The 16550-nt window shown below is 42.4% G+C and overlaps 1 protein-coding gene across 1 annotated transcript in view; it reads right to left on the bottom strand.

The window, feature by feature from the left end:
• Window positions 1–16550, bottom strand: part of IQSEC1 (IQ motif and Sec7 domain ArfGEF 1) — a 128765-nt gene that overhangs the window by 37579 nt on the left and 74636 nt on the right. The window contains exon 2 of the mRNA XM_031065227.1: window positions 64–343. Within this exon, the coding sequence (XP_030921087.1) occupies window positions 64–343 (280 nt within the window). The remainder of the gene's footprint in view (window positions 1–63; window positions 344–16550) is intronic.

The raw sequence follows: 16550 nt of genomic DNA, 5'->3' as shown, positions 1-16550 counted from the left end.
AGCAATGCTAGAAAAGACTTGTCCCAGTTCACAGACACGCACGAGGTACCAGAGCTCAAATACCTGCTTATCCTGTAGGTCTGAAGAGAGTTCATAGCTCTCGGAAAGCGATCGGGACCGTTTGATGGCCTCCTCCTCGGCCTGTTTGCGCAGGATGGAGGTGGAGTGCTGCAGCTTGGGCCGGCGGGCTCGCTGCTGCCCGGGCGCGATGGAGTAGAGCCCGTAGGGGTGCTCGTAGTGCTCGGGGCTCAGGGCGGAGCTGTGCGTTATAGGGCCCTGCGGGTAGCCGGACGGGCTATCCAGGGACGTGCCGGTCTCGCTGCTGGGAGCCTCCCCCTCAACGCTGCACAACAAAAGAGAGACAGCAAAAGCCTCGGGTGAGCCCAGCACACTGAAATTCTCCCCAGCAAACAGCACAGTTCTGCTTTAGTTTCATTTTGTGTAGGCATCTAGCACGTTTTGCTGTTCGCATGCAGGTGTTACAAGTAACGTGGCTTTCATGACAAACACCTCAGTTTTTGCTGCAGTTTTTGCTGTAGTTTTTGCAAGTCTCAATCTGTCATGCCCATGACATCTTTAGAGCATGAGTCAAACAGGAGAATGGAGGTTTCAGGCATTATTTAACTTTATACACTAATTACTAATAATATCCTGAGTAAGTCACTCAGGAACTACTCTGTAAAATGAATGAAAACTTCTAATTTCCTACAAGACTGCTTATTTCCAAGCTTCTCCATTCAAAATGACAGATGCTTATTTATGTCTTTCTTTGCTTTGACCAATTAAAGCAATATTTTCTTATCCATATATTACAATTTGACATAAAAGGATTACTTTCATGGAGATAGGGATTTAATGGATCTTGAGAGTATGATGTTTCTAAAAACTAAAGTTGGGAAAAAGTACTTGCAAGAGAAATCTCATTTATTTTCCTGCTAGTGAAAGACTGCTCCCATGGGATATTTTTGGCAGGTTTTGGAGTAAAAGCATCCCAAGGGTCAGTGTTTCTAGCTAATGAAAGCAATATGGTTTCAGAGGAAGAAAGCTCAATAGCACCCATCTAGCAAAAAAGAGACTACTTTGTTTTCACACAAATGCTGTTATTGCTAAGGAATAAAGGAAAGGAAAAACACCTTTCGTATTAAAAGGGTTGCACACAATAGGAAACATTGTAAAACCGAGCCCTAGGTGTATTCTGAAGTACTGATGACTAACAGCAATTTGTATTTGGGTTGTATTTGCAGGAGGGCACGCTCACATTGCAATACATGCACTTTCACTCTTCCATCTTTTCATGTTTCACAGCAAAATATTTACTGTCTGTCTCATCCTGTGTACACAGAGCATTGACAGAAAAATGATTTTTTTTTTTTAATTCCTGAAAAGACTCAGTAAACGCTTCACACATGCACCAATATAAGCAACACTTCCCCTACCTTTTGTTTTAGGAACGGTACATCCAAACTCCAAAGAAGTAAAACTCCACATTCCCACCACGCCCTGTATTTTTTTCCTTCATTCATCTGTACTTAAAAACCAAAGCCCTCCTGTTGTCTTTCAGCTGTCCCTTCAAAAAGTGTAGAGCAGTTTCTGAAAGAATGTTCTCCACTGACTGAAGAGCTGAGGGTTAACCCCGGCCAAACTCTCTCAGCTTGAACAGTTTGTACTTTTTAAAGGGAAGGAGAAAAAAAAAAGCCCCTTAGATTTCTTAAAATGCTTCTATAAATATGTAAAACTGAAAGCAAGTCCTCTCTCTTTGCCCATCAAAATATGACTCCAACCAAAAGGTATTTTCAAACATACTTAACCCAAGCTGGAAATATTTGCAGTGTGCACACACTGCTTTTTCCAAAAAGGAAGCTGACAGGAAACTAATCCCTTTCCCTCAGTGATACAGCTGGCTTTCAACTTAAAAATGATAAACTATGCAGACTTCTGCTGGTGACATTGAAACTGTGTAACCACCCACTAAAAACAAACAGGTCATTCTCTCTGAAGCATCCATTAAAGACACGGTATGATACTGAGCTGCTTCACGTTCTCTTTTAAACACTGAAATTCCTTCCTCTGCTCTGCCAGCTGTGAGCTGTGCTATTTTGGACATCACATCCTAGCTGCAAGTTTATTTGTAAGTACTTTCCATACAAGCATGGCAAATTTGTTTTTAACAGGAAGGCTGGAATTATCTTAGGTTCTGTTGACATTTTCTGCCTTCCTCACCGTTGCATTGTGAACTATTTAATATCCCTTCCATGCTGATTATAACCTCCTGCTGACATTTTAATAACGTTACCTTCGATGGATCCCTTAACCTTTTCTTGTGATTAGGGCACTGCCCTAATCACAAGAAGTTGGAAGGATATCTGCCCAGAGTTCTGACTAAAGTTAAGGGCTTCTTCTTAATTTTTAGTTTGCCTTTTGTACTTTTTCCAGGTATAAATGTGATGCTTGACTGACTGTAATGCTCGATCTCATTTTGCTCATGGGCCTATACCCTGCCACCTGACCTTTGAAGCATGGAAGTAATTACATTTACAAGAGGCACAACAAGAGCCCTTCCAAGCAAACACGTGCACAGGCTTTAAGGCTTTCCCCCATTCAGCTCTTCTCAGCCTCCCAGGAGCAGCTGAAGCTCCATATGAATTATTTCATTAAAGTGAAACTTCACTGGCAAAGAAAAGCAGCTTGCTTTCTACTTCTTCTACTTTACATATGTTTGGAGAAGAAAAATATGTCAACAAATATGACTTGTGTGAAGCTGCAAGGATGGCAAGTTGGCTTGCTGCACTGAGGGAGCAGCACAGAGCTGGCAGCAGGGCTCACTGAGCCAACTCCCAGCGCCTCCCAGCAGGCCTGGCTCACTGCAGGTTATCAAACATGCAACACCCATCTGTAAGAAGGGTGCAAGGGCAGTTTGGGGAACTCCAGATGTGCCAGCCTGACCTCAGTGCTGGGCAGGTCACAGAGCAGGTCACCCTGAGCGTCAGCACAGGACAACCTGGAGATCAGGTCTGGCCAGCCTGGGGCTGGGAAAGGCAGGTCCTGCCTGACCGACCTGCTCTCCTCCTGTGACAAGGTGACCTGCTTCAGTGGTGAGGACAGGCTGTGGATGTCACCTGCTGGGACCTCAGCAAAGCCTTTGGCCTGTTCCTCCCAGCCTTCTCCTGGAGAAACTGGCTGCTCTGCACAGAGGCTCTGCTCCCTGGGTGGGACAGTTTAAAATCCGTGTGGATGTGGCACCTGGGGACATGGGGCAGGGGTGGCCTTGGCAGTGCTGGGGAATGGTTGGACTCAGTGGCCTGGGAGGGCTTCTCCAGGCCAACAATTCTGTAACCCAGACTCGGAACAAGAGCAGTCACTGCAGGGGTATGAGGGTGGTTTTTATCTGTGCACTTACTAAAACTGCCAACACACAAAAATGTCAAGGACTCTGCTCCAGGCTTGCAGTGAGAACCAGGAGAAGTCTCCCTGGGACTGAGGGAGAAGCTGAGACACCTCTCCAGCTTCACCTCCACACCCTGCACACACTGCCTCTCTCTGATGGCTGAGACATTAAGTACATTAAGCACACTACAAAAATGGACACTGTAATACTGTTAATTACTATTTCTTATGCTTTTACTATATATACATACATATATATTATATTAAAGAAATGTTAATTAAAAATCCCAACTGGAATTAGGAACTGCTTCTTAATAAAGGTGTCCAATTTGAGGCATCTGCTACCTACCAGACATGTCCAATACACTTACTGATAATTTCATTGTTTAAAAAAAAATTCTAGTGGATTAATTTGGTTTATCTCCCTGCAATGTGCAACTGCATATTACTAGTGAGCCCAGCAATCTGTTGAATATTCTAATTGTGTATTATTAGGAGAATGCAAAACAGCTGAAATTAACCTAGAAGTCCAACTGTTTTATTGCACTCCTGTTTCAGAAGAAAATAGACATTCATTATCTGCCAAGCCAGAAAAAGTGAAAGGTGGCTTGCAAGTATTTTACAACGAAGCAGAGAACGGAACAGCTGAAGATTGAAAATGAAATATTTTAAAAAAAATAGTATTACTAATATGACTTTGCATGAACAAAAATTTAAAATAGAGCCATTGAAAAACTTTATACGACTAAATAACTTTTTGAAACAGTTGCCAGCACAGACTGAATCAGCATTTTGTCAGAAACTGAAAATTTCTCCCTGCATAAACCTCAGCTTATAATACTGTTAAAAAAATCCAGGCTGACAAAAAGGGGAGGAGCTGCTGTTGCTAGGAAAAGGTCCTGATTTTACAGCCATTTCCCACAATTCAGGGATGAGTTGCTTTCAAGAACTACCCAACAAGAAGAAGCTCTGTCTCCTCTCTCCCTCTCCAGTTGTGTGGTTAGCCATGACCAAAGCAAAACATTTCCTCTCCAGGCATTTTAGCAGCACAAACCTGGCAGGTCTTTTCTTCCTTCGCTCTCATTTTACACTTTCTATTATTACTTCTAATCACAAAGGCTGTAATTAGCACTAGTACCTTAAATCCACTACCATATTTTAAAATTTTAAAACAATAACATATTATTCATTATGTTTGACTATCTACTGTCATTCTTTATTTTTCATTTTTATATTCACACCCTCCTTTTCCTTCAAATCTTGCCAAACTATTAGCAAAGCAAAGGAAAAAAAAAGTACAATAAAGAAAAAACTTTGAAAATAGGAGAACTTCAACATGTGAGCTTAAAATGGAAATCTTTAAAAAGACCTGAATTCCAGTAAGGAGCAAGCCCCAAACTTTTCCATGAGTATGGATTTATCTGTTCCACTGACTAATGGCAAAATGACCAGAGGAGCTGCTGGTTTGGATGCAGAGGCATCCAAGAATTTATCTGCCAGAGAATTTATACTATGAAAGACAGACATTTGATACCCAGAAAAGCAGAAAGTCCCTTTCCTCCTGAGGCCCAGAACCTTATCTTTAAAACTACATGCATATAAAAAGGAAGTGTATAACAATAACAGCACATGCAAGCAATGATTCAGTGCTGCCTCTCGCCCCAGAAACCCCCCAGTTTACAAGCAGTCAAGTGTCCCTGTGCATTTTTAGAACTAAAATATGAAGATAATGGGAACATATGCTTACAGAAATCACCCAAATGTTCAAACTGGTTTGCTGCAGATTTAGTTTGGAACAAAGAAATGAAACATGTTTCTAAATAATGCAAATGCCAAACCCAAACTGCATGCAACATTCTAAAATAGAAGAAGATCCTCCCAGCAGAACAGAGCAAATGCTTCAGAAGCTGTTTTACAATGAGCATTCTCTGAAATCAGAATTATTTTCATCACTCTTTCAGAATGGACTTTCAACAGTGTAATATAAAGACATGAAATTGAAAACAGGCCCTAACAACTGGATAGTACACACATGAGAACCAATCAGCATTATATTAATCCTGTTAAAAATTGTTTTGGACACAAAGAGAAGTATGACAATATAATAAGTTTGTGCTGTTACATCTTTAAAGATTTTTCCATAGCATTTCAGATCTTTAGAAGCATAAACACATGGGTACACAGAATAAATTTCTTCTACATTGTGGAAAGGCAGCATAAGTATTACAAATACAGCAACAAAAACATGCCCAGCTTAAAATTCTAGTCAGCACAAGGCGATAAAGCCACTCATCTTGGCCATGACAATGCAAGGGCTCTGTTCTTTGGGAAGCAGGGAGGTTTTAAAGCAGGGCTGTGGTAGAGCAGCACTAAAACTCCAGGTAGTCAGCACAGCCTGAATTCAAATTGAGATTAATGAAGAACTGATACTTTATTTTATTTGTTGCAACAGTGAAGCATTTGCATGAGTGGTTCTTCATGAAATTCCTCAGCCAAATCATCCTTCTCTCACTTGCCTGCTTTTCTCTGAATCCATATAATTTATTTCCCTCTTCAAGAAAAATGCAATGTAAAGCTGGTTCCCTTGAAGTCACACCTACTCAAGAACAATTCAGCAAACTCATCTTCTTCCTTTGCCCCAGAAACTTTTCTGCCCATAAACACCAACATATCCACAGCTGAAGTATCCAGATACCTTCTTGGGACACTGCCTTAGGATTTATGAGATGGATTTAAATACAAACCACAGAGTGAAGCTTTTTGCAAAATCTCATTTCATAAACATCACTTCCAGTAAAACTTCTGCCTCACTCAAAAATAAATATTCTGTATAAACCGGTCCAAATGCCCAGGGAGGAAGAATTGCTATGCATCTGTTTTACACCAACCATCTTTTAAAATGTGGAGGTTAAAACCAGTCAAACTGTGATCTTAGCTCCTAATTATAGATTTCCCCTTGAAATAGACCCAAATTCTCTACCTAGCCCTGAGAATGCAGACCAGAAGCCGCCCGTGGAACTAAGTGGGTAACAGAGAGAAGCAGGATGGCAGCTGCTGCAGCAACTGGTGTGGCCAGACACTTCCAGCATGACGGCTGAAACAAACCACTCAAATAGCAAAAATGTTTAGGCCAAATGTGGCCATTCCACAGAGGAACAAACCTCTCCAAAAGTCAATGTCTTGCACATAACTTTGCCTTTACAAGTGCAACGAAGCCCTGGTTTGAATGTGTAATTTTAAGTGACAATTGCAAGCAGAACTCTGCTCTCCAGAGCTGTGCTCCCCACACAACCTCACCTCACAGAGCACTCCTTTGGCAGGGGTACAGCCCTCTGCTTCAAAGCTGCCTCGTGCTTCAGTACCTGTGCTGCTCTCTGCCATAAACGAGGAGGTGCATTTAATTCAAACTCCATGTGTGCACTGTATTGTCTCCAATTACCCCACCAAACGCTCTCCATTAACTTCTCAATATGCAGAACTGGCCATATGTACTTCACACAAGCCATGGTTTAGCATTTTCTCCACCCCCCAATACAATATTCCCCACTGGAGTGAGAACATTTGAGCAGAAGCTTATTATTAATGCAGTTTGAACTAGAACCTAGTCCTTATTGCCATGTCTGGTTTGTGCTGTCTGGTAAATAGAAGTCAATTATATTAAGAACTTACACAAATCCCTGAATTCAATAAGCACAATAACATTAACAAACCAATCTACCTTCAAATACACCCTGCCAAGAGTTCAAAGCCATTATGATGGACAACAGCATTCACAGGCAGTGACAAAAGCTTTGATCCGGGAGAGAAATATTGACCAATGTGTTTTACTTCCAATGCACTCTCCATTCAGCTGTTTCTGTTCAAAACAAATGAAACCTTTGAATGCACATCAAAGTAATGTCCCAGGTAATTCATCTGACTGAAGTTAAATATCATTGCAAGAAAAATCCAGACACCATTTGCATGTGTCTCAGAAGCAAACCCTAACAAAGCAGTCACTTATTCTGTAATATTCTGTGGTGAGGGCGCCCATAAGAGCAGCCTGAGTCAAACAGTCTGAGAGCCACTGAGGGAGGGCAGAGCTCCACAGGCAGGTACCCCCGAGTGCCCTGCAAACCTGCAGCTGCTCCCTGCTCCAAGCCCTGATTCCCAAAGCACACACAACCCCAGCGCCCCTCCCCTGGCCACTGCCAAGCTGTAATTCCCACTGAGTAACCCCATAAAAGGCATTAACAAAAACACTTTTTGAAAAAGGGCATTTTGACCCACACTCTAAGATGCCATCAGTAGCAGCAGAGAGCAGAGTGAAAGATGAGAGGTTATTTTCTCCCCACTGAAGCAGAATGCAGGAATGAATGCACTGCATCTTCTGACATGTAGATGGACAGCAGTGAGATGGAAATAGAGCCAAACAACCCACCCATTTTAGGCAATAACACCACAGGGTTAAGAACTAAGAATATCCCTTTGGGAAAAGCTTATTGAGACTATCTTCAGCTTCCAAGGAGCACAAGGAAGGTTAACCAGTGCTCAGATCACCTCTGTCAAACAGTGGCAGCATACTGGCCATCAGACACAAGAATGTACAGAAGGATCCACCCAACCAACCCTCCCCAGTACCACTCAATGCCTCGTGAACCTCCCTGCTGAAGGCAAAGCTGTATTTTATTGTCATTATTTAGCAAAACTAACAAGGGGACTGGCAGCACCAACAGAACCTGGGTACAGCTTACAAATGTTCACTTCTATCTCAGGTGAAGTCAGCCAGCATCACTCGCTGCCAATCCGTGTTAATCACCCAGCATTTGTTTATTCAGCAACAACTCTTTAAAAAATTGCTATTATTAAAAGATGACTATGGAGTGATAATTTGAGGCTTGTGGCTCAAACCAGCCCAATTTTTAGAATTTTTGAATTTTTTTTTATGGCCAGTTCTTCTTTTTGATGTGTCAGCATAAAACACATTACCGTCTGAAAATGTCCTGTATGCTTCAAAAGGATGCTTTGTTTCTTACATGGACTAAAGCTAACAATTTTAATGGAACTGTGCTGTCTGTGGGATGGATCACTTAACAAAATCTGTGAAGGTTTGCCTCCCACTGCAGACTTTGTCCTGTCCCTGCTATGCAAACTTTTACACAACATGATAAGCTTGAAAAATTTGTGGAGTTTCTCAATGCAGCTCTAGTAGAATTTGACCTCAACTATTTACAATTTATTTAGATACACCATTCAGCAGCAGAAATGCTCTTAATTTAGCAAACCCACACTATATATGACATGGACTGAAGATAGCAAGATATTAGCACACATTCCACTGTCTATATGACACGCCCTTCAGACGCTGCTAAGTTTAAAAAGGAAGATTTAGTGTCCGCAGCTGAAAAACCCTGATTTGCACACACAGCTGAAGCAGTATTTGATACAATGCAAGAATCCTTGGTGTCCTGTGCCAGCCATCCTCCTCTTTCACCTCTTCAGCTGTTGTGTCAAGCCTGTCCCAGGAAGGGCTGAGAGGACAGCTCTGCTGCTGGGCAATCAGCTCACTGGCAATCAGGTTCTGCACTGATTTCCTCTTCCCAGTCAGGTCTTGGTGGATAAAACTCTTCTTCCCCCTCTTCTGTTCCATGTATGATAGAAACATGAACTACCTTGAAGATGCTTAACAAAATCCTGTTTAATGAATCAATGTTTCAGGCCCAGAAATGTCATACCTAGAACGTTCTAGTTAAATAGTTAAAACTATCTCATCTTAGATCAAATCTAAATTCAGATATAGATCAAACAAAGCCTAACACTTGACTCATTTTAAAGGTTTGCCCCTGCACTATTTGAAATGTTTACAAGCACAACACAGTACAGAGCACTAGGAACAACTTTGGAGCAGACCAGTCTTTCCCAGTTTGTGAGGGAAATTAAGAAGCAGCATAAACAAAGAGCATGCAGAGGGTCCATGCAGCAGAAATGACAACAAAACCATCTTTCTGTACTGGACACTGCACTGAGTAAAGTGTCAGAGCATTGACAGCTGCGTTCATTTAGACCATATTTTAACTTCTGTAGCAAATGATTGTCGTACAAAAGGTCCAATAACCAAAGGATTTCCTTTCAATTACTTATATTATTATTATCTAATGAGTTGTGCTTTCAAACAATGGCACTGATGAACATGAGATACTTTGCTGTCTCTCTAGGATTTAAGAAATAGCTGGTCAAAATTATCTTACAAAATCAGAAAGGGACTGTTCAGCTCCTAGTGGTTGGTTGACTTCCCTCTGTAGTAACAGATAAAACAAAAAATTACAGAGTAACATACTTTAAAAAGCCAATCCAAAAGGAGGATGGGCTGTTACAAGTCTGATCAGAGTAACCTCTCACTGATCTAAATGAATCTGAAAGTATATATAATATAAAAGTCCCACTCCGTTTTAATCATTGCACAAACCCTCCACTTTGCCAACTTCGCTGTGCCAAGTCTCAAAAAATAAAAACCAACCCAAAAAGAGAATGAAACCCTACCAGTTTTCTCTAAGGGAAAACAATGTAATTTTGAAATGCTGAAGTGCAAATGGGCATGGGAAACTCTCAGGTAGGACAGAAAAGGATGAGAACACAGCACTTGTTCCTGCTCCCAGGGAAGCTCAGGGTGTTGTTATCCAGCCAGTGAGAGCAGGAACTGGCCTTGAGTACTCTGCCCACATCAGGAGAGAGGTGTTGTAACTCACTGGAACAGGAGCACTGCTCACCTCTCTGAAATCACAAGCATCCTCATAAAAGGGAGATTTTATCCTCTGCTGCACACCCAAGGTTTACACCAGAGCGTACAGAACATAGTGTTTAAGGAAACGAAATAATAGGAGATTTTTTTGTTGGCACTATGGGGCTTGGTGGAAAAGACAGGGTTGTAGATGATCCTTAGGTTCAAGGCAATGTGTTCAAACAGAAGGTTTTGCAGACACACTCAAAGGTACCACACATAAATCTTCACTCTTGTAGAAATGAGACCTCAGAAGATTGCTCATAACCTCTAAATCAGCTAAAGAGCTGACAGATGCTTTTTCTCATTCACAAACTTCCTTCCTTTTACATTTCCTCCCCATTATGCTGAATCTACACATTTTACAGCTCTTTCTCTGTCAGAGAGGAATTAAGTGTAGGCTTTCAATAGAACTTCTGAGTCACCTCACTGACAACAGAGTAACACAGGTAGCAATTCCTGCCTTGGAAATCTTTTACTGCACACCCAGAGAAGAGGAGCAGTTTCTGGGCAGTGCAGGCCACGTTGCAGCTGCTCAGCACTGCTGGCTCCCAGAACCACCAACACCCTGCACTGCCTTTAGCTTCGAGTCGAATTGAGGATCCCTGAGGGCCCCCCAGCTCAGGAATATTCTGTGACAGTGTCTGTGATGGGGCTGCAGCTTGGCTTAGCTGGGGCTGCACGTGAGGCTGCTCAACCACAACAGGAGTCTAAAATACACAACTTGGGTAACTCTTGGTCATCTGTAGGCTCTTCATCACAGCAAAGTTCACAGATCTTTCCACAGTGGAAAAGTGTCTTTTAGGACAGGGGTAGAAGCCCAGTTCCTGAAAACAAGGGTCACCACTTAGTGAAATGAAAATGTGATATTGTGCAAAGATAGATTTTGAAAATTGCAACCAAAGACAGTGAGAAATGATCTTGTGTAACACGCTGCACTGTGGTAGGAAAACCTGGAATACTTTTCTTCTAGGCTAACCTAATCAAAAACATCTTAATGACTTCTTAATAACACATAAAGTATCCAAGTTTGCATCACATTGTCATCATTTGGGACAAGTTCCATTAAGTCCAGGTAATCCTCTGTTCTCTCTCACTTCACAAGGCATTAATGACTAGTATTAACAGGAATCTATCAGCTGTAAAGTCCCATTCTCTCAAATCTAAGAGAATTAAAATCAGCTCCTTCTTCAGTCTCTACTAATGCTCGACATCACTGGTATCTTCTAAACAAGACTCAGAGAGTAAAATACAAGAAAAGAAAATATAAACAATAATAATGAACTTCCTTTCATGAATCCAAGAACAGCTGACATTATCTAACATTTAACACCTTGTGAAAAGGTCACCTTGAAGCACAAGAATCAGCCCAGACACCTCTAGAATGGAAATCCAACAGCCAATTCACAGCACATTACTATAATGAAGAACCACACAGAAAGAAAAATAATTTTATTCCTGATTGAGAACATAGAGTGATGTTAGTTTGAGAGAAAACCTATTCTTGGGCTGCACCATGACCAGAAGGTCAGGGATTTATGCAGGCCTGTTCTCTGTACTCAAATCCCTGGGAGCTGCAGCTGGATCAGGAACACTGCTGTCCCTCTTGCTTGAATGATGACTTCCTGAGCACAACCCCCAAACCAGGAGGGAAACCCAGTCTCTGGTACTGTCTTTAAAGGCAGGACAGCTTCCCACTAAATCATCCATTCCTTCCCATGGGTGTACCCTAGGAATGCAGTGCAGGCACTGGCATGGCCTGTCCCAGCCTGACCATGACAATGGAATGATCTCTCCTGTCACCACTCCCACTCCAGGCTCCCAAAAAGCATCACTGCACTCAGTTAAACCCAGAGCAGGTCCTGCTGCTGTTTCCAGCTCTCCATGTGACCTGAGATGGAGCTGGGCCCATTCTGCTGTAAAGCTGGGGAGTGAAAATTAAATTAAAAGCAAACTGTGAATGCTCCTGTAGTGCAGAGTCAGGGCTGGCTGCAAACATTCCCAGTGACAGAAAAGCCTTCAGCTTTGCATCCTCGCTGCCTTTGCCTTGTGTGAGGATGACTGGAAAGGTCATGGGTATATTAACAAACAGAAGGAAGTTGGTTTTCTTTTTCTGTGTTCATGGCACATCCATCCTTCTTAATCTGCTGAGTTTTAAGGGCCACTGCAATTTTTTGGACTAAATAATGCAAGCATCCCTTAAAACAAGCTTAGGATTCTTTTTCTATGGCCATGCCCTGTATATAGCCACTGATGTAAATGCAAGTCAGATCATAGCTGTGGCATTTTGTTTGTGCTTGCACAGCAGAAGGCAACTGGGAATTGTGTCCTTTGTTTATAAGCACAAGTTTAACTGGGATGACACTGAAATACTGAAAGAATCTCATTAACAGATATAATACATCAATTTCCTGTACTAAAGGCTATCAAAGCCATCATTCTAATTTTCTGCTTCTCTCGCAGGGACTATATGCTTTGATTTTTTTTATCATACCAAAGCTTGCCTTTTTTACATTATTTTTATTAAAGACATCTCTACAGTTATTTCACGAGAACGATTCTAGTCTTTTGTCTATTGTAAGGAAGCAAAAGGATTTATTTAGTTCAATTTGCATTCCCCTTTAACGTAATACTGGGGCTTTGTGCTACAGTGGATTAAAGCAGCATCTGTTCTTCTCTGGAAACCTGGAGTCAAATCACAGCAGTGCAGTGAAGTTGCCATCTCTGTCTGTACCCTAAATGGAACCTAAATAAAATTCAAATGGATTCCCAGAAGACACGAGAAGGGCTATGTAAGTAAAATATTTTTGATTAATAAGTCTTGCTAAAAAAGTCCATGATCAGTAACTGGTTTTGCATAACAAAGATGCATGAATTAAATAAAACCTGTATTTACATAATTTTTGACATTAAATGGCAATATACAAGATACTAAAAGTGAACTTTAAGCCCCAAACACAGGCTGATTCTGCTCTTGTAACTACACAGCCTTCCGAGGCAACAGAAATAAAGCAGCGAACTCAGGAATATAAATTTGGCTTGTGGCCTGTACCCTGTTTAAATACAAATGACATCTAAACAAAGCATGGTTCACAAAAGCAATGCACCAACACACTTTCCCCCCTAACTCATGAGCCACCTCCTCATAATTCCAGTTGCTCTGTGGATCAGGCAGTGTCTGGGTTAGGGGCACATCCTCACAAATTTAATGTGTAACAAACAGAGCAATCAGGGCTCCACCTTGGTTACAGTTTCTGAGGTCTCCTGCAGTTCTGTTATTAAATAAACATAAAAAGAATAATTGATTGACAGCTGCTGTGATTCAAATATGCCTGACTCTGAAATTAATGATAAAATTACCATCGGGTCTAACAGAGGAAGAACCATGTAAATGCTGAAGGAACAAAAAAAAAATGCATCCTGAAAGACCTTTATGAATTATGGTAAATCCTTGCAATGAAAAGGCACAACAACCCAGGCTTGGGCTGTGGTGCTTCACAGGTTTTTTTAAAAAATCCAATATTAAAAAATACCGTAAACCCTCCTTTGCACCTCTCAGAGTCCTGCAGGAGCTGGAAGCCTCATGGCTCACTCAGAAATCAGCTCCTGACTTCCAGCACTTGTGTCCCAAAGTGTTTTACTGGACTTTGAATGGCAGTGGTGTTAAGCCCCAAGGAACACAACTGATGTGAGTGAGCAGCTTTTAATACCTACAGGTAATGGCATCCACCACCAGAGCCCTGACTGCCTCTGGAGCAGCTTTCATCATCCATCTCCTTCTCACTGTGCTCAGGGCAGGCACAGTTTGTAGGCATACTTGGAGCAATCACCCAAGTGTGCTAATCAGCTCCACCATTGTGGGATCTGCCTCTCTGCAGAGCTGGAGCCCTGAATTGACGTCTTCAGACTTCAGGGAAAACATCATCAGTATGAAGGTAAAGTGTTGTTTCAAAGGAGGTGTTCCACCCAAAGTCCTTGCACTGCTCCTGGGGCCTCAGAGGCATCAAACAGCCCCAGCCCCCAAGCAATGGAGAAGTTTTCTCCTCATGAAGACCCAGTACTGGGAGAAACACTTTCTACAGCCATATGAACAGATTCTCTTGAAAGATTTTTCATTTTACAAACATGAAATGGTCACAGGGTGAGAAAACCCATGTAAGGCCATAAAATCCTAAGAAATCACTTCCCATTTCTCCAGAGGAACACCCAGCAAACCCCTGGTGAAGGCACCTTCTCCAGCAGAGAAGGTCCCCTTGCCCAGCAGGCACTCCCTGGGTCCAGTCCCTGCAACCTTCCAATACAGGACTCTTACAGGAACAACAAATCAGAGTTACTGTTCAACTTGGTATTTGCACTTTTCAGTGCAAAAACTGAATCCTTGGGCTTCCTTGCCTGAAAGCTGACAATAATTCCATGAAACTGAACTGCAGGTTGTTTATTAACTGCACCAGGATTCCCAGAGGGCTTCTAAAGGGGCAAATAAGCTGAATGCTGTTGATGCTCAATGCTGTTGATGCTGTTTTCACTGGTCAGCTCCAGATCTTGGATTTCAGTATCTTAGATGATAACGAATTCTTTCAGATTGGTAGAAATAAAAAAAAAAAAGGATGATAGATGACTTCTCATGGGAAACCCGGACATTGAGCTTTAACCAGGAGAAAAAAAGCCCAGCTGACTACTTTGTAACAGTACTCTCAATATCTTTCAGGAACTAGAACAGGACATCTCAACAGCAAAACCAAATCTGGTACAAAAGTAGAAGTAAAATGGAAAATGGGTCATTTTATTCAGGATGGCTGTAGTTCTCCCAAAGCACTTGATAGATGTAATGAATTCTGTGTTTATATGAAGGATATCTGCCACAAGAATAGACACAGTTAACTACAACCATCCAAACTAAGTACTCAGCAATTCCTCTTTTAGCACATCAGGCAGAATAATCAAGTTTAACTGAAAGGAAGTGCACAGCAATGTACAAATGGAGGAAAAAAGTCTGAAACAATGATGAATAACAGAACGTTACTGTGTAATAGGCAAATCTGTCACTAAAGTAACTGTTATGAATTATGTTTTTAGCAAGCCATGCAAAGGTAACATCACTTATGCAAACATTGCCAACTCCACACGGAAACTTACATTATTCTTTTCCTTAAGGATAAAAAAATGGGCTGAAGAATCATTAAATATATGACTAAACTGTACTATGAAACACTTCTCTTTATCAAAAAATATTTTGCCTTTTCTTTTTCTAGAAAAGCAACTGTTGCATTCATACATAGTTACACTGAATCCAGTCATTTCCTCCTTTTATATTTTTCCACACATGCCCACACCCAATTTAAGATGTTTTCTATCTTTAGCTAAGTTGAATATTTAACAGTCAAACAGCTCGGTATTTGGCTGAATCACTTCGTGGAATGAACTTCCACAATGCATCGGAGATAAATTCATTCTGCAAGTGCACTGCAAGTGCAGGATAACTTTTTTAGTTTATCATAAATCCACACACAGCATCACACCAGAAGAAAACTCGTTTGTGCCTGGAGTTTTCAGGCAGCTCATGAACAGAGCTCTGTGTTGCCGTACTTTAGACACACATTATTTTGGTAGTTAAGAACATCCTTACAATAGGGACTGTATGTGTTAACATGACAAATCCCACTCTCTGTTCCTCCTATGTCAGTTATTCAAGTATCTGTAATTTAAAGACCTTAGAACTAAACTGTTTTTTCTTTTATCTTATTTTCTGGCTGAGGGCACGAGTGGCAAATGTTGATTTACCCCTGTGAGTGTGACACACCTTCCCATGTAGCCAGGACAAGGCCAGGTCTCCGGCCGGCCCCAGACACCGGGAACAGCCTGTACCAGAGCTCTGCAGTCAAACTCACACTGGTTTGACACAAATCATGTGATTCTCTGCTCTCTCCCGAAAAGCAGTGTTTACACATCGGTGTCTGGAGCGGCACACGCCAGGTCAGCTCACAGCCTGCTGCCACAGCTGCCGATTTATGGCTCTGCCTGTCACCCACAGCCAGCACAGCGCAGCGGGGCCGCCTGGGACGCCGCGGTTCAACCATGGAGATGATTTAACCCTGGGCTCCTGCAGGGCAGACAGAGCCTTCGCCTGTCCCCGCTCCCGAGCCAGGACACAGGGAACGAGCTCCCGATCGCCGCGACCCGGAGACATCCCGGGGACAGTGGGGTGACCCCAGGGACAAACCCCGGGGACAACAGGGGTGACCCCAGGGACAATCCCCAGGGACAAAAGGGTGCCCCCAGCGCCAGCAGGACCCCCCAGTCCCATCCTCCCGCACCGCCCCATAGCGAGCCCGGGCAGCGGCGGCGTTGGCGGCGCAGAGCCCTTTGTGCGGCAGCGGCGGCGCGGGGCTCACCCCCGCCGCCCTCGGCA

This window comes from Geospiza fortis, unplaced genomic scaffold (genome assembly GCF_000277835.1).
Source record: "Geospiza fortis unplaced genomic scaffold, GeoFor_1.0 scaffold1079, whole genome shotgun sequence".
Lineage (NCBI taxonomy): Eukaryota > Metazoa > Chordata > Aves > Passeriformes > Thraupidae > Geospiza > Geospiza fortis.
Note: the sequence above shows the minus strand (reverse complement) of the source record. Positions and strands in the feature narration are given on the sequence as shown.